At 35.4% G+C, this 24,491-nt stretch overlaps 1 protein-coding gene and 1 long non-coding RNA gene across 2 annotated transcripts; one reads left to right on the forward strand and one right to left on the reverse strand.

Moving 5' to 3' along the window:
• The first annotated feature begins 11,305 nt into the window (after nucleotides 1–11,305).
• On the forward strand, nucleotides 11,306–12,836 carry LOC113277423. The gene is made up of 4 exons (XR_003324910.1): nucleotides 11,306–11,702; nucleotides 11,781–11,903; nucleotides 12,460–12,528; nucleotides 12,796–12,836. It is a non-coding gene; the product is annotated as an uncharacterized LOC113277423 (long non-coding RNA).
• A 6,855-nt stretch (nucleotides 12,837–19,691) lies between these two features.
• LOC113281567 (uncharacterized protein C12G12.07c-like) lies at nucleotides 19,692–23,408 on the reverse strand. The gene is made up of 4 exons (XM_026530355.1): nucleotides 22,623–23,408; nucleotides 22,264–22,523; nucleotides 20,499–20,573; nucleotides 19,692–20,404 (listed from the first exon to the last, which is right to left on the reverse strand). The coding sequence occupies exons 1-4, from the start codon at nucleotides 23,227–23,229 to the stop codon at nucleotides 20,012–20,014; spliced, it is 1,335 nt and encodes a 444-aa protein (XP_026386140.1). The 5' UTR covers nucleotides 23,230–23,408; the 3' UTR covers nucleotides 19,692–20,011.
• Between the last annotated feature and the right edge of the window lie 1,083 nt (nucleotides 23,409–24,491).

Genomic DNA, 24,491 nt, shown 5'->3' on the forward strand with positions numbered 1-24,491 from the left:
GACTAGGATAGAAAGTGTAGTTGAGCTGAAGAACTCCATGGCAATCATCATACAAGACGAAGAACTACTCAAGGAACAGGTGGATCTTCATCGACTAAAAGGTATGTGGAGACTTGAACTTATCTATCACTCAAAAATCTATTTATCTCCTATCTTGAGGCAAAAGTCGTTTTGCTATATAGACTTAGATTATACACATTTGCTATTTCGAGACGAGTTTATCTCGCCTATCTATTTCTCGAAATATGTGTTGGTAAGCTTTCGCTTTAGCCAAGTTCATCTTTACCTAGTGACGAAAATCATGACAAGTTTCAATCACTTTGAAAATTGCTTACTTTGACGAAAAATAGTTTGTGAATAACAACTATAGAATATCAACGTCCTCTAAGAATGTTTCAAATGATTGAAATGAGAGTTTAGATTATATAACCATTGGAGGATATAAGCATTGTTGTGGAAACGCATATATGTATACGTCCTTATTCCTTGAACCGAAGTTTGCGAACTTTGTTGATCAAGAGAACCGGAATAGTGGTGTGAGCCAAGTCCGCGAACTCAGTCCGCGAACTTGTGGAAGTTCTCGACCCGAGAAATTCTGCTGGAGTTTGTGAACTCCGTCCGGGAACTTAAGTCCGCGAACCCAGTCCGCGAACTTGAGTAGGTTATATCTAAAAACGATGTTTGTGAACTTATTCTTATATAAACTAAGGAATGCAAATTGCAAACCGTGGCTATATAGTTCATGAAAATATTCGAGTGAATCAAATCGTTTTTGCTTCAATTGTGTCTTGTGTAGTTACATAAGATTTCCTTGCAATTGAACAACTCTCTAACTAGTTCATTTGAGTCACTTGAACTAGTTATGGTGAAGAAGAATATGGTTGATATGAAAGTGATCATATGGCTAACCATTTGGTTGACTATTGTTGAACCAACAAATGTACAAGTTTGGGTACGGTTATACAAGCCTAGAAACGTGCATTTCATTTGTGTGTAACAAGCTAGTTTTCGATCTAACGGTTGAAAGATATTAGCTTGAATCTAATCAGGTTTTCATCTAACGGTGAATATTGAATGCTTTGTTACCAAGCTAACATTGATTGAAAACCCTGATTTTAAAGACTATATAAGGGAGAACTCTAGCAACTGGGAAAACTAATCTCTACACCTTCTGTGTGATACTAGTTGTGCTAATCTAGAGTCAATTCTCCTTTAACCTTTGGTTTCTTCTTCTAAACCAGGTTAACGACTTAAAGACTTCATTGGGATTGTGAAGCCAGACCGATACTACTTTCTTGTACTTGTGTGATCTGATCTTGTTGTTTCTATCGTACGAGTACAATTGTAATAATTGGCTTGAGATTTATATCTCCGATAGGCAAGATATAAAAGAAATCACAAACACTTCGTCTCATCGTTTGTGATTCCGCAATATCTTTTTTCGCTGCGTCGATTAGGATTATTGTGAGGTGATTGATAATACTAGGTTGTTCTTCGGGAATATAAGTCCGGTTTATCAATTTGTTCCTGTTCACCTTGATTTATCAAAAAACAGAAAAAAAAAACTCGTAGGTATATTCGTGGGAGACAGATTTATCTATTACCGTAGACTTTTCTGTGTGATACAGATTTGTTTATTAAAGTCTTAGACTTTGGGTCGTAGCAACTCTTAGTTGTAGGTGAGATCAGCTAAGGGAATCAAGTACGTAGCATCCTGCTGGGATCAGAGACGTAGGAGCATAACTGTACCTTGGATCAGTGAGAGATTGATTTGGGTTCAACTACAGTCCAGACCGAAGTTAATTTGGAGTAGGATAGTGTCTGTAGCGGCTTAATACAGTGTGTGTTCAATCTGGACTAGGTCCCGTGGTTTTTCTGCATTTGCGGTTTCCTCGTTAACAAAATTCTGGTGTCTGTGTTATTTCTTTTCCGCATTATATTTTGTTATATAATTGAAATATCACAGGTTGTGCGTTGTTCAATCAATTAGAATATCCGACCTTTGGGTTGTTGATTTAAATTGATTGACACTTGGATATTTGTCTTTGGTACCATCCAAGTTATCTCTCTAGTATTTTATAAAGACTCGTAGATTTCTATTTGCTTGAGTATATATCTAATCGAGAGATAGAGATACAAACTCTTTGATATACTTTTTATCTAGATTGAGTCTGACTGTCTAGTTGATTCTCTAGAAAGTATATTGCAGTTTGTCCATACAGATTGCTAAGCGAAATATTGGGTGTGGTTGTTGTACCCCCACTTTTTCAATCATTTTTGCTCCTTTCTCCTGGAAACTTATTCACATCAAGGACAACATTGTCAACTCTTTTGAAAATAGAAGAGACTTGTTCCTTCCTTAAATGTTTTTTGTTAAGACTTTTGTTCTGCTTCAGAGCATTTGAGGAACTCATAGAACTGACTTTCCTGGTAGCATACACAGAGTATGTACGAAAACCAATTGGTTTTAGACATACGAATGTCAGTTACACCTTTGACGATTAACAAAAAAAGAGACATACTTTCTGAACATTTTGCTTACTCCAATATAGAGTTATCTTTCTGTAAAACAAGGGATTTTTTTATTCAACCTAGAGTTACCTTTTTGTTCACCAGAACATTTTGCCTCACAAAAGAGACATACTTTCTGATCACAAGAGTGATTAGACAGCACAGTCTTAACAGTCTCGTTAGGAGATTTCTTCCTTCCATGTGATGTAGAACATCCTTGATTGGAGGAGACTAAAACATCTTCTCTGAATGGAAGGGTTTCCGATTTTACTTCTGGAGCTGGAAACATTTTCAGTCGTAACATAAGTACTTGATATGCTGGACTGCTTAGAGCATCCTTGAATAGAGAGTTTACTCAAGCGATGTTCAATTTCCAAAGCATCCTTTTTGAGGCTTGCCTCAAGAGATATACATGAAGAATGATCTTCGGTATTTTCTTTGAACTTGAAGTCCCTTACAATACCAAGGAGAACATCGACATGATGTTTTAACCGATTAAATCTATCAGCGAATCAATTCACTCTCTTCAGTTGTTTCCCGTTCATTTAGAGAGACAAACTCTTTTGAAGGGTAATCGGAACAACACATGTCGGAGCATGTCTGTCTAGTTTGAACACAGGGTTCGTCTATGTTTGAGATTGAAGAATCTTTCTCTTTAATAGAATTAGACGAGACGGAAATTTTGCTTCTGGTGACGCGTTTATCAGAGATAGTACTCTTGTCCATAGAGTCAGATCGCTACAAACACAGACTTGTAAGGTATTGAACGTGTTTTCCTACTCTGATACCAATTGAAAAAGCGGGGGTACAACAACCACACCCAATATTTCGCTTAGCAATCAGTATGGACAAACTTCAATATACTTTCAAGAGAATCAATTAGACTCAATCTTAATAAAGTATATCAAAGAGTTATATCTCTCTTTCTTGATTCAATTCTTTCTCAAGCAAATAGAAATCTGCGAGTCTAATTGAATACAAGAGAATCACTTGAACGGTACCAAAGACCAATGTTCAAGGATCAATCAACAACCAAAGGTCGGATTTCCAATTGATTGATTCAAACGCACAACCTGTGATATTTCAATTATATAACAAAATATAATGCGGAATAGAAATAACACAGACACCAGAATTTTGTTAACGAGGAAACCGCAAATGCAGAAAAACCCCGGGACCTAGTCCAGCTTGAACACCACACTGTATTAAGCCGCTACAGACACTAGCCTACTACAAACTAACTTCGCTCTGGACTGTAGTTGAACCCCAATCAATCTCACACTGATTCAAAGTACAGTTGCGCTCCTTACGTCTCTGATCCCAGCAGGATACTACACACTTGATTCCCTTAGATGATCTCACACACAACTAAGAGTTGCTATGACCCGAAGTAGAAGACTTTAATAAACAAATCTGTATCACACAGAAAAGTCTATAGAATAGATAAATCTATCTCCCACAGATAAACCTACAAGTTTTGTTCCTTGTTTTGATAAATCAAGGTGAACAAGAGCCAATTGATAAACCGGACTTATATTCCCGAAGAACAACCTAGTATTATCAATCACCTCACAATAATCTTAATCGACGCGGCGAAAGAAGATATTGTGGAATCACAAACGATGAGACGAAGATGTTTGTGACTACTTTTCTATCTTGCCTATCATAGATATAAATCTCAAGCCAATCGTTACGATTGTACTCAAAACGATAGAATATGCAAGATCAAATCACACAACTACGAGAAAGTAGTATCGGTCTGGCTTCACAATCCCAATGAAGTCTTTAAGTCGTTAACCTGGTTTTTAAGAAGAAACCAAAGGTTAAAGGAGAATCGACTCTAGCTAATACAACTAGTATCACACAGGAGGTGTGGGGATTAGGTTTCCCAGTTTTTAGAGTTCTCCCTTATATAGTCTTTCAAATCAGGGTTCGCAATCAATGTTATCTTGGTAACAAAGCATTCAATATTCACCGTTAGAGGAAAACCTGATTAGATTCAATCTAATATCTTTCAACCGTTGGATCGAAAACTTAGCTTGTTATACACAAATGAAATGTACTATTTTGGGTTTATGTAACCGTACCCAAACATGAACATTTGTTGGTTCAACAATAGTTAACCAATGGTTAGCCATATGATCACTTTCATATCAACCATGTTCTTCTTCACCATAACTAGTTCAAATGACTCAAATGAACTAGTTAGAGAGTTGTTCAATTGCAAGGAAATCTTATGTAACTACACAAGACACAATCGAAGCAAAAACGATTTTATTCACTCGAATCGGTTCATGAACTATATAGCCATGGTTTGCATTTAGCATTCCTTAGTTAATATAAATAAGTTCACAAACGATCGTCTTTAGATATAACCAGCTTAAGTTCGCAGACTTAGTTCGCGGACTTAAGTTCCCGGAAGGAGTTCTCAAACTCCAGCAGATTTTCTCGGGTCGAGAACTTCCACCAGTTCGCGGACTGGGTTCGCGGACTGAGTTCACGGCTCTTGTTCCGGTTCTCTTGATCAACAAAGTTCGCAAACTTAGGTTCAAGGAAAAAAGACTTATACATATATATGTGTTGCCACAAAATGCTTATATCCATCATTGGTTATATAATCTAAACTCTCATTTCAATTATTGAAACATTCTTAGAGGACGTTATATAGTAGTTATTCACAAACATTTTTTGTCAAAGCCATTTTCAAAGTGATTGAAACATAACATGACTTTCGTCACTAGGTAAAGATGAACTTGGCCAAAGCGAAAGCTTACCAACATATATTTCGAGAAATAGATGGGCGAGATAAACTCGTCTCGAAATAACAAATGTGTATAATCTAAGTCTATATAGCAAAACGACTATTGCCTCAAGATAGGAGATAAATAGACTTTTGAGTGATAGATAAGTTCAAGTCTCCACATACCTTTTAGTCGATGAAGATCCACCGGTTCCTTGAGTAGTCCTTCGTCTTGTATGATGATTGTCATGGAGTTCTTGAGATCAACTACACTTTCTATCCTAGTCCGAGACCTTATCTATAATAGACTAGAAATCAAGACTTATAGTTTTGATCACTAACATTGACAAACTTGCTTGAGATAGCAACGCATGCGAGTTCGACCGAGTAATGCTCTAACAGTTTCTATCAGAATAATTCTGAGAATTAATTTTTTTGACATAAAATGCGGAATTTTTTTGATCAACAGCAAGAGATGAATAATCTTATTCTTACTCCTTTAATCGTTGTTCTCTTGGTCTCAATTCACAAAAGGCAATAGAAATTTCTTTATTTTTCATTGTAATAACAGATGTTGAAAATTTCCCAACAAGTCCAGATAAAGCATACATTACCATATTTGAGTTGGGTACTGATTCACCAATTTCTGTTAGAGAATCAGAAATGTTCTTGATCTGTTGTAGAAAACCAAAAATCGCATTGGTAACTCATCTTATTTTATGTAGCTGACTTTGGATCTGAGATTTGCATGCAAATAACTGCTGATTAAAAATGCGACAAAGATGATTCCATTTATCACGAGCAGTAGCTTTACAAAATAACTGTGTAGCTAGAGAGTGAAGAACAGTTGGATTGATACAAGATCCTACAAAGTAATCCGTAGCACGCCATTTCATGAACAAAGAATTTAACACTGGTTGATTGTTTAGATTCAGAAATTGAGGATCAATCGGTCCATCAACATAAGGATACAAATTTTGTGCTTATCGATATGGAAGAAAATTGATCTCTCCAGATCAAAAAATTAGTTCTATCAAGTGTCACTAACACAAAGTATGATATTTTTAGCAAAGGCAATTGAAAACGAAACGATGGTGGACTTGGTGGTGGATCTGGATGATTATGATGTGTTGGTGGCTGTGGTGGATTTGGTGGAAAATGATATTGTGGTGGTGGATATTGTAGTGGTGTGGAAGAGGACGAAAATTTGAAGTATTATTGAATTGATTGTTGTTGTTTGAGTTGTTGGGGGTAGAACCCTGAGGATTGACAGTGGGAATTCACTAAGTTGTTTAGTTTTTCTCATCAGGAAAGAAAAGTTGCAGAAATTGAGTTGTTGATAATAAGTTGTAGGATCGATATGGTGTTTGATACCATTAAAGATCTGTAAGATATAGAATAAGTTGTATTGAAAAGTAAAAGATGCATCGCATTGAAATCAGATGAGAAATACTAAGAATAGGCGTGGATTATATATATATAATAGGTCTCAACCCGTGACGTAATGACACGGGCAATGTATGTGTTTCAAATGTATTCATCGATTCATACATGTCGTAATTGTCTGAGAAGAATCGAACTGCTCGATCCAGGTTTAAATGTTTTGATGAGTTGGTTAATAAACATGTCCTTATCCTCGAATCTTTTAATACTGTGTATGTAAGTCATACAACCCTTTGGGACAAACATAGTTAATCGTTAGAGCAAATCCTATGGGCAGTAGAACATTACTTCGTTCACTACTTCAAAAAAAATATCATCAAAGGTCATTCACCAAACTTGTAACAAAACTAAAAACACCTAAAATTACTTTAAAATTAATTAGATTAATCTTGCAAAAATATGTTAGCATTAGAATTTAATTTTTCTCTTTGATATAAATTGTTGGGTTCCCAATTTACATAGATTTGTGTTTATTCATTTTCCTAAAATTTACAATAATATTTAATTCCTGATCCATTTCTTTTCTTGTCTCGTTATCTATTATCATGAACTATTTCTCAAGCATGCATAATTACACGAAGTTGGGGAGAAATGACAAAAACAGAAATCATGACAAAAAAAGGGGAATAAAGAGAAATGTGAGAAACTGAATCGATTAATTACACAACCCCTATTAGTGCTTAATTTACCTATCTTAGGATCCATTTTCTCACCCTACTACCACATTTTCTTCCACCACCACATTATCATCACCACTCCAACAGTCTCACCAATACCCACCACCTTTTTTTTTTTTGCTAGGTCAAAAAGGTTTATTGAAGCAAAAAACGTAATTACAAGAATCACAAAATGGGAGGCTCGAGGCCTCCTCACCCCCATAAACCAAAGGGGCACAAAAAATAGCAACAAAATAGCACTAAAAGCTCATAGAATAAGCTTCTAAAAGCAAAAAAAAATAACAAACGAGGAAAATTAGAAAACATTAAAAACGTTTACGTCCCTTATTTCCAAATCTAAAATTCTTCCTCTTAGGTAAAAGATCAGCAATTATTTGAGTCAAATAAGGGTCTCTATAATCTTCACAACGAAAAAAAACCATTTTGCTTACTACCATTAATGCTTACTGATATGGTTAATATCAAATAAATTTATTATGTATCAACAAAAATATAATTCATTTGATTACTTAAAGAAACATTTATTATTAATATTAATTGAAAACTTACTATTAAATTTTAATCAAAAGTGATCATTTATAGCGGTAGATTTATGTTCTGCAAGTATATATTTGATCGCTCTTTATCTAGTCTAAGTTGTCCAAACTTTGTTTTGTATTCTGAAAATGTAATCAATTTTATTTTAATACTAAAAATCGTGACTTATTCGATCGGGTACTATAAATAGATGGGATCCAATTTTGGTGATCCAACGGTCATGATCATATTGTCTTATATGATTTAGTATCCTCCTCAAAAAAAAAAATTGTGTTTTTTCCTTACCAGTTGTGTTAAAACCAGCCAACTACATCTATCACAATAAAATGTTGCCATTTTGTAAAGACACAAAACTATTATTGTCCACTACTATTCACTAACATCCACCACCGTACGTAAAAATCAGCCATGCCCACTATTTTTTCCACCACCAGTAATGTTACCACTCACAAATACCCGTCATTGTTCCATCACCCACTGCTTCTTTCACTACCATCATTAAAAATTATTAATATAATTTTTAACCGGGGTCACTGTAGTACAGTGGTAAAGTCAATGGGTGATGATACCAGTTACCAGATTTCGAAACTCGCCAACACCAAATTCTTTACCGATCAATATATATATATAGTTTTTAATAAACTTATATATTAATAAAAATATGTATTTATTAGATTCATTAAATGAACATTTATCATGAAAAATTAAGATTCATTAAATGAACATTTATCATGAAAAATTGATTAATCATTCATCATGAGCAATTAATAGGACACTAATTAATAAAGTATTTATAATGGTTAGTTGAAAAAACCACGGCCGTAACGGCACGGGCAAGGATATGTGTTTCAAATGTATTCATCGATTCATACATGTCGTAATTATCTGAGAAGAATCGAACCGATCGACCCATGTCCAAATGTTTTGAGGAGTTGGTTAATAAACATGTCCTTATCGTCGAATCTTTTAATATTGTATATGTAAGTCATACAACCCTTTGGGACAAATATAGTTAATCGTTAGAGCAAATCCTATGGGTAGTAGAACATTACTTCGTTCACTACTTTAAAAAATATCATCAAAGATCTTTCATCAAACTTGTAACAAAACTAAAAACACCTAAAATTACTTTAAAATCAATTAGATTAATCTTACAAAATCTGTTAGCATCAGAATTTAATTTTTCTCTTTGATATAAATTGTTGGGTTCCCAATTTACATAGATTTGTAATATTTAATTCTTTATCCATTTTTTTTCTTGTCTCTTTACCTATTATCATGAACTATTTCTCAAGCATGCATAATTACACGAAGTTGGGGAGAAATGACAAAACAGAAATCATGACAAAAAAAGGGAATAAAGAGAGATGTGAGAAGCTGAGTCAATTACACTTAATCCACGCGTAGCTTTGCATAATCCCATGAAGTAGGGGATAAATAATGACAGAAACAGAAACCATGACAAAAAAAGGGAATAAAGAGAGATGTGAGAAACTGAACCGATTACAATTAATTCGCGTGTAGCCTTGTGTTTGGTCAAAAAATTTTATAAGTTTCATTTTTCTTCCTGCCCCCTACTCGGCAAATCTTAAAATCACAACATCTTCTTTTTTGGAAAAATCTGGCCTTTAAAATTGTTTTAATTTTAAAAATAATAAAAAAGTAATTTGAAAACTAAAACAAATTAAAACAAAACAAAGAAAAATTAACTAAGGGTAACTAAATAATTTACCTATCTTAGGACACATTTTCTCACCCTACTACTACTACTTCTTCCACCACCATATTATCGTCACCTCTTCACCAGTCTCACCAATACCCACCACCATTATCCCCACCACTGATCCACCACCACCACCGACCATCAAAACCACCACTAGAGCCTAATTTACCTATCTTAGGTCCCCTTTTCTCACCCTACTACCACTACTTCTTCCACCACCACATTATCGTCGCCACTCCACCAGTCTCAACAATACCCACCACCATTATCCCCACCACTGCCCACCATCACAACCACCATTAATGCTTACTGATATGGTTAATATCAAATAAATTTATTAGGTATCAACAAAAATATATATCCATTTGATTAATTAAAGAAACACTTATTATGAAATATCAATTGAACATTTATTATTAAATTTTAATTAAACGTGATCATTTATAGAGGTAGATTTATGTTCTGCAAGTATAAATTGATCGTTCTTTAGTTTTGTATTCTGGAAATGTAATCAATTTTATTTTAATACTAAAAACCGTGATTTATTCGATCGGGTACTATAAATAGCTAGGATCCCATTTGGGTGATCCACCGGTCATGATCATATTGTCTTATATGATTTAGTATCCTCCTCAAAATATTTGTGTTTTGTCCTTACCATTTGTGCTAAAAACAGCCAACTACATCTATCACAATAAAATGTTGTCCATTTTGTAAAGACACAAAACTATTATTACCCACTACTATTCACTAACATCCACCACTATATGTAAAAACCAGCCATGCCCACTATCTTTTCCACCACCAGTAATGTTACCACCTCCACCACTCAAAAATACCCGCCACTGTTTCCACCACCCATTGATCCTTTCACTACCACCATAAAAATTATTAATATAATTTTTAACAGGGGTCATTACCGTGGTAAAGTCATTGGCTGATGATACCAGTTACCTGACTTCGAAACTCGCCAGCACCAAATTCTTTACCGATCAATATATATATAGTTTTTAATAAACTTATTTATTAATAAAAATATGTATTTATTATATTCATTAAATGAACATTTATCATGAAAAATAATTAATCATTCATCATGAACAATTGATAGGACACTAATTAATAAAGTATTTATAATGGTTAGTTGAAAAAACCACGTCCGTAAATTTATCCCTCCTAGACAAATCTCGGCCGCTCTTTATCTAGACTAACTTAGCCAAGCTTTGTTTTGTGTTCTAGATATACACACAATACAAAACGTAAATAAAGAGAAAACCGTAAAGAACAAGGCCGTTTCTATTACAAGATGAGATGTAATGTATTGGACACTACAGTTGTGCTAACAATGTTAACAGTTTTAAAGAACATCATACACAATCGTCTATAATAAAGAAGACGAACACAATTGGCTAGATCATTACCTAAAACCTAGTTTCGAAGAACATGACCAAAGTCAGTCATGGGTAATTAATGATAACCAGATTTTGTGTCCGTGCTACGCCCGGGCAGACATGAAAACCATCAACCATATTTCCTTTTTACTTTTAACCATAGTTTTGGTTTGGTGTAATGTGAATTCGTCTCAATGAGCAATACAACTGCACCATAGATGGTTCTCGGTTTTGCCTCGCCCCATCCCAATTAGAGCTGGCAATCCGAGCCAAAACCCGCGGGTTGGCCCGTCCCGTCCCGTGAAAACTCGTGCCCGTCCCGGATCGTAACTACACAAGACGGGCGCGGGTTGTATAATTAGTGGCTTGTGAAGAAACGGGTTAACCCGTCCCGTCCCGTGCAACCCGCGGGTAACCCGGCTCGGTCCGCACCCACTGCCACTTAGGCTGCTGCGTGTCACACAATGACACAGTTATCTGTTACGTGTCATGTAACATGTTCGTTCCTCTTCATATAAAAGGAAAAAACCCTAGCTCGCCTTCCTCTTCTTTCTTCCTCTTTTTTTCTTCTTCCCTGACCCTGCTGCAGCGCTGCTGAGTCTCCTACTCTCCTGAGTAAACTTCACAGATTCACAGAAGTGACAGAAAAATTATTAGATTCATCTAAAGATCAAAGACAGGTAATCAGATTTTCTTATTTGTTTTCTTCTTTATATAAATTTTTTGATTAGCCTGCTTGAATAACAAATTGTTTGAAGTCTTGAAGAGAAATACAAGAGCGGATTGATTTTCTGGGCTCGTGAAGATCGGAGGAATACAACAACGAATTGATTTTCTGGGTTCGTGAAGAGTGAATTGATTTTCTGTTCGATTAATAATATGTAAGATGTTTTTTTTTTCATTCGATTTGAGTTCAGTCTTCAGTTTGACTTGTTCTTAGTAGATCTGTTATTCTGTTTGATTTTGAATTTGATTTGATTAAGATTTTTTTGAATTTCACATGTTTTAGTTTATTGTATGATTGTAATTGGTGATGAATCTGATGATTATATATACAAGATCTGTTTGATTTGGTCATGTACTCATGTTGTTCAGTTCCATACTTCCATGATTTATTTGTTGTATTCGTATTCAACAGTTTTGCTTGTGAAATTGAAATGATAGTAATGGTACTATGGGTAATGGGTTGGAATTGAATGAGCAGTTTAGAGTTTGCTTGTGAATTTGAGATATTAATTGTATGAGCTTCAAATTGAATGAGTTTAGTTTGAATTTTGGTTGAGATTTAACATGCTTGATGTGATTGAAATCATATACAAAAGGTCTTTCTTTGTTTATCTTGTTTATCTTTTTCGAAGTATCATTCATATTACCAGCATTTTTCTACATTTAAACCAGTGCTGTTACTGCTGTACTTGCATCCTTTTTGTTTTGTAGATTGGAGTTCTAGTGAAATCTTTAAATTTTGGTTTGAGCAGTTTGGATAAGTGGTTGTCCCCTAAATCTGTAAGTACATTTTGTAAATTTAAATCAAATAAAATTTGACTTCTTTATCTTTTATGGTAATTTTCATTCTTTACAGAGATTTAGGGGATTTGTTTGATTTGTTTGTTTTGTTAGATGTTATTGTTTTGGATGACTTGAAAATGCATGTACTATAATAGTTTTGTTGGATGTCATTGTCTATGTATTTTTTCAATTTCTGTTTATGTAATTTTCATGTTTCTGAATGACTCTTTGACTTGTTCTTTGTGGCCGCTCCATCCATTTCAGGATGTCAAGTGTACAAGAGCAAGAGTTACCAGAACCAGACCGTTTCAAGGATGTTATGAGTGCTGATGATGAAGATGATGATGTTGAGATGTTATGAATGTATGATACTATGATAGTATCTGTGTGACTGTGTCTGTGTTTCTTTAAGAAGACTAATTTGTTTAGTTTTGCAATTTTGAGTTTTTGAATTGATATACCAAATGAATTGGATGAATGTTAGATACTTAGGTTGTAGCTTGTAGGAAAGGAACTTTAGATGCCCTGAATGTGGAAGGAAATAGCCCAGAAATCGATTTCTGGCGAGTTGACTCAACAAAAACCAGGTAACCCGTGAGCACCCGTAAACCCGCGAGCTTTACCCGGGACGGGCACGGGTGGGATAAATGACCACCCGTGAAGAATTTCAACCCGCGAGCTCAGGCTTGTATTAACCCGTAACCCGCGGGTTGGTCACAAGCCAGACCCGTCCCGCCCGTTTGCCAGCTCTAATCCCAATGAATGTTTAGGATTTTTGATTTAGTGTGGCTCGGCTTCGCCTTGCCCGGTCCCAATGCATTCTTTGTTCGGCTTCTCCTCGTCCCGTCTCAATGCATGCTTGGCTCGGCTTCGCCTCGTCCTGTCCCGGTACATGCTTAGAATTTTTTGATTTGGTAAGTGCACGTTGCTTTCTACCACATCGTTTTAACCGAATCGCTTGGGATTTTTAATCTGGTGTGCCTCGGCTTCGCCTCGTCCCTTCGCTTAGGATTTTTGATTTGGTGTGGCTCGGCTTCGCCTCAGCCGTCCCGATACATGCTTAGGATTTTTGATTTGGGGTGACTATTTCTTTTAGAATTGCATACATTTTGGGTATGTATGTAACTATTCGGAGGTGGCGCTAACCTCGTAAGGTTATCGACATGCTTAGGATTATTCATTCGGTGTGGCTCGGCTAAGCCTCGTCCCGTCGCTTATGATTTTTGATTTGGTGTGGCTCGTCTCGCCTCGTCCTGTCCCGATGCATTTTTGATTTGGTGTCGCACGGATTCGCCATGCCCTGCTATACATTTGGTTCCTTGAGAACCTTTGATTAGGTGTGACAGGGTTTTTCCCTGCCCGTCACAATCATTAAACCATCTTTTTCTCTTAACAAAACTGGTACATAACCCTAAAATTCAATTTCTTTTGCTTCGGATTTCACTACACTTTTGCTTTGGATTTCACTTATTTCCGATATTTGAGCAAGATTCCCAACAAAATATTCATTGTTTTTGATAAATCCATCGGCCATATCAAACAAAATGTACTTCAAACATTACGCTATATAAGCCTTTGAATCATCTCTGCAAATCTACACTCTTTTTCACACACTGATTTTTGACTACTTGTTGAGTCTAAAATAATTTACAATCTAACAGATGCCATGGTGAACTCATAGACAACAATCAAACAACAATAGATAATCACAAGAGCTGTCCAGGAATGTTGCTCGGGGCAACCATGATTTACAGAAAGAGCCAAGGAAACAGCGAGCTATGCAATCCTAGTCGCATACACATTTGCACATAGAGATGATCAAAATCTCCACTGAAATATGTTAAGCTCGAACCACAACTGTCAACAATGAGAATCATATATACATTTCTAACCACAAAAAAATGATGAAAAAATTAATAAAAATTGAAATCTTAGTTACTTACATTTATAAAACATCTAGTATATGAGTTCAGTTTCGTCGATCTATACATACCTGGTTAAATAAACACTGAATAGCTCATTTGTCGGTGCAGTTAGGCCAATCTAGCAGTTCTGGTTTATTGCTGACAAACCCACTTTCTTACTGCGTATTTCGATTGTTTTCCTCCCTATAATCAATTTTTCACCCGTACATTATTACTCACATACTTCTCATACCATTTATCATGTATCTTCTAATTATACTGATATCAAATACTTGAATTCTCTTTTCTGTGATAATCAAACATGTTTATGCTTCTCCCCATCAGTTCTTCCTTTGCATGCCAATTCATGATCACTATTTTTTCACCAAGCAAAACCAAGGAAAGTTGGTGATTAGGTTCCAAAAAACACTATATATCAAAACACCACTACTTTGCTTATCGAATTAAAAAGAAAATAACGGGAAAAAAACTGAGAGCTGGCTTATTATACAACTTGGGAAGGCAGAAGATTCAATGTTGACAACCATCAAACATAACATAGTAAAGAATGGTACACTTATGAATATAGTCCGCCACTTCTATTGGAAACCCATAGTAAGGAGAATAAATTTAGAAACTTGCAGTTAGAATTCAAATAACTAAGACCCTTGGTGTATGTAACTGTATGTTTCACCTATATCTGCATATACACACATTTTTATCTTCCAGCTACGAATATATTTCATTTTTAAGATCTCGCTGTTTTCTTTATGCATAAACTTGTATTTGTTTATGCCCTATATATATATATGTGTGTGTATTTTAGAAGTGCGTTATACCCCTGGCTGCTCGGTAGTGATAATCCACCAAAGAAGGATGGCACCCCAAGAATGCATCACATGGTATCTGTGCCGGCACAAAACTATGGCATACCAAGATATCTACACCAGAAAATTAAATGTAAAGGTATACTTGAATGCATCTACACCAGATAACTGAACATAAAGAAATACCTGAATGCTAAATGTGAGGACTAAGATATAGGCCAATCCAAACACTGAAATGAACCCTATACTCAAAAGAAATAGAACCAAACATAAGAATTAAATAAATGTAATGTCCACTTACAGAATGCAGTCGTTTTTCATGAATCATGATTGTCCAAGTGCATAACTTTCAAATGACAACTCAATCAAGTTATTTTCATTTGTTATAGACTTGTAGCAAATGCACTCGGTATAGTTATCTTCTCCTGTCCAGATCAAAGTAGTCGAAATCGTTCCTCGGTCCTACTCGGTTGGGGAGCTTGGAGCGAGGAGCAATAAGATCGGACTTGGAAATCGCCAAAACTCGGTCTAATAATCGGAATATATTTATTAATAACTTATATATCACTGCTCATAATTCATAATTTTTACCTAATTAAAATTAAAACTTTAACACTATCATGTAATTAAGTGTATAATATTGTTATATTCAACTTATTTATCATGTATTTAGAGGTTTTTCTATTTTATAACTCTCATGCAAGGCCAACTTGGGAAAATCGTTAACTCGTTTTGCTCGAAAATCGGTATAAACCGGCGAAATCGGGCGCCTTAATCGCTAAAAATCGGAAATGGCTTGGAATCGGAAATCGCCTCGGTCATATACCCTGTAGCGATTACTCGGCGAGTAATCGGCCTTGAAGAGCGATTTTAACTACACTGGTCCAGATTTCTCAACCTTGAAATTAAAATTATCCGTTCCATAATCCAAGGTTTTATAAACTGAAGCTTCTAGTTCTCCCACTGTTACCAAAACTCAATGGATTTTAGTATTTGCTAGGAGCCATGACTGTTATTATATCTACCTTAACCAAATTTCGTTCCCACCATAGAATAAAGAATATTACATAAAATTCCATAAGTTTACTTTGTAAGCTTCTGTAAGACCTAGAAATTTCCTTACCACTACCTCACAATTTTCATACTTCATTCCATCTGCACATCCATGTACTATCACCTCCAATATCGACAACAAAGAGAGAAAGAAATCAATGACCCTCACTGCAGAATCAATAGGAAACTTAAACATGAGAATTAGGGTTTAACATTATTCAGCAATAATGGCGTAAAACCATACCCCAAATTTGATTTAAGACTAAGATTTACAGAGATTCACGAAGAATAATCTTAGGGTTAACCCTAACTTCTGAAAATCAAATAAAACAAAAAATTCAATAAAGTATACTGATTTTACCTGGTATGTTCTCCATATGACAAAGGCTACAAACAGAGACCTGCTTGCATGCACTGTAACAAAAAACAAACAAAAATACAAACGTCAAAATTACAACAGTTTTTTGCGAACATCATGCAAAAATTTGATCTCTTAACTAATGAAGCTTGTAGCTTGGATTAATTATCAGAACCAATTTTTCAGTGATCGAAACCTAACTTAAAAGTTCAGCAAGAAAAACTAAGATTCATCAATAATCTAAGTATTATCTTTACCCTTGACTGAGATGAATGCTACACAATGTAATCATGAACTATTTCATAACTCGAACTATCTCATACCCTGCGAACCGAAAAATAAGTGTCAATCTATTAAGTGAAGTAAATGACATATACCTCAATTAGCCTTTTAGATATACCTCCTCTTTTAGATATACCTCCTCTTTTAGATATACCTCATAATGTGCTAATAGTGCCACTTTTAGATATCTCTCTTGAACCTTATGATCTTACAATGTTACTCATACAAAGCTAAAATCATTAGAGCATCCAGATCAAAGCTCGTCTATTACAGGATTCATAACAAAGTCTCGTTATATCATCCCTGCATGCACAACCCAATGAGTCCAGTTCAATGAGTCTCGTTATTTATCACGACAAATATTTGTTAGTCCTCATGATTTAAGTCAGTGCTGAAAACCAAACTGAGAAGTTGTTTGTTTTTTAATATTCAGGCGTTCAAATTAGTCTACAAATAAAGATAATAACCAAAACCGAACCATTCTTCAAAATAACAAAGATATGCGATGTCTTCAGATCCTTGCAACGTAAAAATAAGTTTTTACAAACACTATTGGATTGATAAGAACAAAAAAAGAAGGAAACGCGGCGGGATTTATTGCTACCTAGATTCTTCTCAGTTCTGTGAACCTGACTTATGAGCAAAGATCCCTTCATTAAAAATCATGTTTATATAAATACGAAATCAAAATATTATGAATAACAAATTATAAAAACCCATATCTAAGGATTCAAAGAAGAATTAATCCTAACCTCTGGAGCTGAGAATGGGGAACATTCAGGAAGAAAAGCAAAGGGTTAGACTTAGGCTTTACCTGTCATGTATTGTATTCAATACGAACAAAGAACATGAGAGATGTGGAATAAAGAGAGAAGAAAGGAAGCGGCTGGAAAAAAGAAGTTAGGGTTTTGAATTTCTTCTCTCAGCCCTCGTGAAAACTCAATTCTCTCCTCTCATTGATCGCGGCCCTCTCCTCTCGTTGCTCGCCGCCCTCTTCCCTCATTGATCGTAGCCCTCTCCCTCGTTGAGCGATGACGGTCACCATTCAACGTGGGGACTCCAATGAGTTAGGATTTTAAAGGAGTTAGATGTTATCGGCTACGATATGTTTCAAACTGTGTGTGGTCTTATTTTCCACCAGGCAATCGCAAGTTTGTACTCCAAAACCTTCGTATGTATGGCTAGGTCAATTATTACAACCTAGTCTTATATTATGCCATAAGATATTTAGAAAATAATTTATTTTGATCTACACACTTATTGTTAAAATTGAAATTTGCTAGTCTCAATTAATTAATGACTTATAAATTAATACTTTGCTTATTAATAAAATTCGTTTAGTAGTCAACCAAACAACCAAAATTCGTTTAGTAGTCAACCAAAATTCGTTAGAGTGTGCGAAAAATTGGGCTAGAGGGGGTGGCAATTGTGGTGGGTGTTAAATTGGAACCATTTTTTGGGACCATAATTTTTCTGTGGGGACCATGATTCTATTTTAGGCAAGACATTATAAGTAATCCTAAGTCACCCCTTATCTAAATGTTTTTCTTAATATCAAACTTATCCTCCTTACTTAAATGTGTTAGTTTAATGATTAATTAATTATTAGTTAATGGTTAGTATAATTAATAATGATTAGTGATTAGTATGATTAGTAATGATTAGTTACCATTAAGAAGTTCTATTACAAAAAATTGAAAAAAAATTTTGCGAGAAATTTTAAATTTTTTTGCGATTAAGTTCGGTTACCCAAATTTATGACCAAAAACGAACTTAATGATTAGTGATTAGTATGATTAGTAATGATTAGTAATGATTTAAAACTTAAAACTTTTTGGTGTGACCATTAAATAGTTCGGTTATAAAAACATTTAAAACTTGTTACGATCAAACCGAACTTAAAATTCGGTTAAGAAACATTTTTTGCGATGTAACCGAACTAAAATTCAGTTGGGAAATGTTTTTTGCAACTAACCGAACTACTAGGGTTCGGTTGGGAAATGTTTTTGCAACTAACCGAACTATTAGGGTTCGGTTGGGAAATGTTTTTTGCGACATAACCGAACTAAGGTTCGGTTGGGATTTTTTTTTGCGAAATAGCCAAACTGTTCTTCATGTTCACCATTTTCATTAGGTTCGGTTAGTTCGACAAAGTTTTTCACATAATTCCTAGCCGAACTTCTCTATGCAATTTCCATTTTCAACTCATTTTGATGATTAATACTCATTTTTCAATCGAACGAGGAACGTCAAGCAAAGAGAGAAGAAGAAGAGGATAATTTTTTTTTCAAAACTAAAAAATTTTGATTCCCCCTATTTTTGTTTTTGATTTTGATTTTGGTTAATAGATTCATTTAGATTAGATATAATGATTAGATTTATATAGTTATTAGATTAGTTTTAATTTAAATTAAAGTAAAGGGTAAATGTGTACTTACCTAATTTTAGGACACCCCTTATAAATATAGGGAGGTTGGTCAAATAAGACCATGATCCCCCAAAAAAAACATGGTCCCTAAAAAATGGTTCTTAAATTGGCATTAGGGAATCTCCAATGCAAGGGGTAATTTAGGGCACACTTCTCGTGCTATTCAGATTTGCTTAAAATTTAGGGGCACTTTTGCATCCTTTCTTCTTTTCGAATGAAGGTTTACTACTAGTGAAATTTTTTGATTTAGCAGAGAAAAACATAGATAAACAAGGAAGAAAATGAAAAAAATCAAAATGGCAACCAAGAGAAGCAATTTCCCGTAAAAAGTTTGATTCAAAAAAAACTACTTTTTGCTTATAGAAGTCACCCTTAAATCACACGGCCATGCTAAAATTCACTTCTCAAGGTGCATATGCGAACATCCTGTTAAACTAGAATTACTATTCTTAATCTTCCGTGGCTTGAACTACAAAAGGGTGAGGGAGAAGTGAGTTTCTTTTAGTTCAACTATATCTCCCCCTAATCTAAATCAATTTTGTTTCAGAAGCAAATTCCTTTTCTCCTAAAGGCATTGTCTAGCACATAACACGGTGACCTCAACAATGACAACTACTGGTTTAAGAACTCAACAATCAACGCCTGCTTGTGCACTACGAACATGATCAGCTGATGCATGATTGTTATTGTAACCATGTCCACCAGCCCCTCTACCACCTCTTCCTCTTGAGTTATTATAGTTCCTTGAATTGTAGTTGCATGGTTGGTCACCGTTCTGGCCTCGACCATTATGGAATCCTCCACCACCTCTGTTGCCACGACCTCCACGACCATTTGAACCCCTCCGGCCACCAACGCCACCACGACCACCACCTCTCTGGTTTTGATAGCTCCTCCTTGAGTGTTGTTCCTGCCACCCCTCTTCTTCTGGATTCTGATCAATCACATCCTCCTGTTTGTTTTCTTCCTGTTGAGCAGACATAGCATCCACTTGGTTGAGCAACTCAGACTCAGACTCATCCTGTAGGGCCGCCATTTATGCATTTCATCAGAAAACAAAGTCTGACAGAATATCAATAAGTGCTAACAAGAAACAACTTATTTAGACAACTAACCTTAGCTAGCTCCTCTACAGGATGCAAATGGAGGCCATCCCCAATTACCTGCTCCTGAGTTGCAACTGGTTCATACTGACGAGAAAAAGTGAGTGGGCAATACGTTAACGATTGATTGGCAAAATATGGAGTCAATCGGAGGTTATTATACGTAGAGTCCAAAGATTATCTTAAATAATGTTGCAATTTTCAATATCTTGCTACAGCAATATCAATTGTCAAACGTAAGAGTTCAAAGCTCAGAGGATTTATATATTAATCGCAAAAACACATATTGAGTCCAAATCTAGTTGGTATAAAATGCATAGAAAAAGTTTATTTTCCTAGAATCTGATTCACATACAAGGACTGCTACTGATTTTATAGCCAGCCAGAGATGGGGCTCCATGATGTAACCTGCACTACAACATATCTTATGCTACTACAACATAGCCAGCCAGAGATGGGACTGGTTTGCATTTTTATCAAAACATATCTTATGCTACTACAATTTCAAGAAAGGAAAAAAGAAAGAAAAAAAATCCTACACCAAAATTCTAGCTGAGACAACATATTCATCCCTTTACTATCCTTTGTCCAAAAGTTAAGTCTCTGTGTTGCCTAACTAAGCTACTAACACACAATTGCTGGGTCTCTTTCGTATAATCTTATTCCAGAAAACTAACTAACATGAATTACAAAAGTAAATGAGCTATAAATTCAATAAACCAAAAAACTAACATGTATAATCTTATTCCAGAAAACTAACTAACATGAATTACAAAAGTAAATGAGCTATAAATTCAATAAACCAAGAAACTAACATGAATTACAAAGGCACATAATGTTTAATAGAAACATCGATTTGAATCTTACTTGTTACTTAAACATAGTTTAACAAAACAAACAAACAAACTTGAGCTAATAACTTCTAATTGTAGTAAGCATGTGTGTGTATGTGTCTGTCTGTCTGTTCTGTGTGTCGAATTGTACATACACCAAATCATACATACACATGTAAAGTTAAGGCCAGCGACAACAACAGGAGGAATGAATGTGCAGATATCTGATGAAGCATCATATAAGATGAGGAAAAAATGGGTTAACATGCACAAATATGGTTGAGCTAAAGGATTAAATTCAGATTAACAACAAAAGAAGACTGATAGTATTTCTACAATCACAAAAATGATTTGACGATTCTAAATAAAGATAGTATAATGTTCTTGCTCTCAAAAGTAAGATTGCACTGTGCAGTTTGATTCTACAACTGATTAAACAAGATTAAATATTCCACGGATCCTCTCTAGCAATATTTTTGGTTTGTGACTTTTTCAAAAATTTGCAAAAAAAACCATGAAGTTATTCATCAAAGAAGCAGCAAATCCACTTATTAGGATAATGATCCCGATTGGCAAACACGACAGTCATAACATATACTCCCTCCGTTGCAAAAACCATGAAGTTATTCATCAAAGAAGCAGCAAATCCACTTATTAGGATAATGATCCCGATTGGCAAACACGACAGTCATAACATATACTCCCTCCGTTTCAAAAAGATAGGCTTGTTTCATGTGTAATTTGTACATGAAACAAGCCTATCTTCCTGAAGCAGAGGTAGTAGTAAGCAACATGAATTAGAAAAATAGAATCCACAGCACAAACAAATCCATATAATTCGTGAAGATTTTCTTAGAGAAAACACACCCATCACACCTTAGCAACACATCTAACTAGCGCAAAAGATCAACTTGAAAAGTGAACTTAGTTAAAAATAGTTTCACCTTCTCATGGTTCACCATAAATACGAGTTCACGACTTATGGGCCTTTCCGTTTCCAATGGCACGGAGGAATGTTCTACTGGTACAGTATAACTTCCTGCAGTAGCAGCAGCTACAACTTCAACTGGAGCTTTCATCTCTGGTACAGTATAATTACCTGCAGTAGCAGCAGCTACAACTTCAACTGGATCTTTCATCTCTGGTGTAGTCGTAAGATAATCTGAAACCAATATCTTACTCACCCTTCCCCTCAGCTGCGAGTCTGCAAAATCACATTTTACACAATTTAGAAAATAATAATACTACAAATGCATTTTCATCAAAAACAATGAATAAAGTATTCGAGTTTTGAGTAGATTACAAGTAACTGCCGTCCCAGGTTCAATAGGCTCTTCTGAACTCGATAACCATAGCTTGGCTCGTTTAATACAATTTTCGATTGCTTTCTCATGAGATAAACAACCAGAATCAACAGGTTTAGAGATCAATAAACTACTCAACCTCGCAATCATATCTAAATCTTTCTCACCAAGTAGATCATTACTAGCATCATCAGTTACATAATCATAACTGATACAGCAACCCCTTTCATGAGTCTTCGTCAACATCATTGCAGTAAATTCACTTTGTTCTTTCGCATCAAATGAATTACCAAGATAGAGAAACCTCACCAAATCTTCAACAGCTGAGTCATCTGAGCGACTCGTCTGGTTTTGATTTTGATTGTGTTCTTCCTGGACAGCAATAGAGAGAGGTTGACGAAGCTTCTCATACTCGTCGATTAAGATGACAACACTAGGTTTAGAACGAAGGACTTCTTCTTGTTCTTTGTTAAGAGATTTTCCTTGAGAAACAGCTTCTTCCATTTGAATAATTCGATTGTATTTCTTTCTTAAAGCTCTTAATCGTTTGTTCATTAGGTTTAGAACTGGTCCATCATTGACTTCTGAAACTACTGAACCCGCCATTGTTGATGATGATTCTGATCGATCGAGATTTTTAGGGTTAGGGTTTGGTTTTTAGTGATGGTGTAGAGGTAGTGTTAAGAGGAGAGGGTTTTGCTTTTGAGTGAAGGGATGAATCGTTTTTTTTTTAGATCGAGCGGCGATTGGTGTTTCGGAGTAGAGAGAAAATTATCTCCTCTAGAATACGGTATTTAATACTGTTAAATTGAGAATGATTTTCCTATAAAAAGGGTGGGAAAACCTAAGGTGCAGCCGTGATTTTTACTTGCTCGTGAATCTGACTCATCACTCATTCACCTAAAATGTATGCATGTCGCCATACCACTACCTAGGTGGACACCGGAAAGTGGAGACGGTAAGGTTATGCATGAATCACAAAATCTTACCTCTCTATTGTTTTTTTAGGGTTGGAGGCAGGGATGGACCCAGGAAAGATAAATTTCTTTTTAAGATCCGGACTAGAAATCTTGGTCGAGCAAAAAAAGAAAAATTGACTTGTGGACTGGGAAGTCTACCCGGACTAAAGCCCCCTTTAGCCCAGCTGTAGGTCCGTCATTGGTTGGAAGTCGTACTTTCCCGTGTTTAAGTTTCACGTATTTATATATAGTGGTGCACTTGTCCACTAAGTAACTCGGAATGTTCCAGAACTCTTTTTAGGGTTTTGGATGTTAGTCCGTAGAAACGGGCCGACAAAATGGACCAACATACATGGGCTGCCGGATATGAGTTGGTGGACTTTTCCTTCAGTAACGTCGTTGTTAGCTGATATTATTATCAAGATTCAAGGTACATATATCATTACCTCGCTTTAGAGCATCTTTGAATTCTCACGTCGTACCTAAGAAAATAAAACTATCTAATAAAATGATGAATGAAATCTCATAAAAAGTTTCAACTTATTTACTTCAATTCAAATCGGAACTGACTAATTATGTGTTGCAAATCTTACGATCTGCGTAGACATATCATATTAAAAAATCCACAAAAAAATGCTTATACTTTCAAAAAAAAATCGTGCACTAATTCTTTAAGGAAATTGTCAAAATCAAATTTAGGTCAGGTCGGTGGCTCCATAAAAGGATTACCATCTATAAAGACCACTTCATATTATTTGAGAAAGTCCACAAAAAGACCACTTCATTTATATGCAGTTTTTTGTGTACTAATTCCTTAGGACAAAGAAAATGAGTTTTCAACACTTATTCACCTGCAAATCCAATAAGAGACTAGGTGAAAGAGTGTTTTTCGGACCGTCAGGAAAATGA

This window comes from Papaver somniferum, chromosome 5 (genome assembly GCF_003573695.1).
Source record: "Papaver somniferum cultivar HN1 chromosome 5, ASM357369v1, whole genome shotgun sequence".
Taxonomy (NCBI): domain Eukaryota; kingdom Viridiplantae; phylum Streptophyta; class Magnoliopsida; order Ranunculales; family Papaveraceae; genus Papaver; species Papaver somniferum.

What these genes read in the sequence shown, in the direction of transcription:
- LOC113281567 (XM_026530355.1), bottom strand. Translation starts at nt 23,229, where the DNA reads ATGGCGGGTTCAGTAGTTTCAGAAGTCAATGATGGACCAGTTCTAAAC. An exon ending in TTATGGTGAACCATGAGAAG is followed by an intron (nt 20,574 to 22,263) that starts GTGAAACTATTT and finishes TTTTCTCGTCAG; the next exon opens with TATGAACCAGTTGCAACTCA. An exon ending in CTGTAGAGGAGCTAGCTAAG is followed by an intron (nt 20,405 to 20,498) that starts GTTAGTTGTCTA and finishes GCGGCCCTACAG; the next exon opens with GATGAGTCTGAGTCTGAGTT.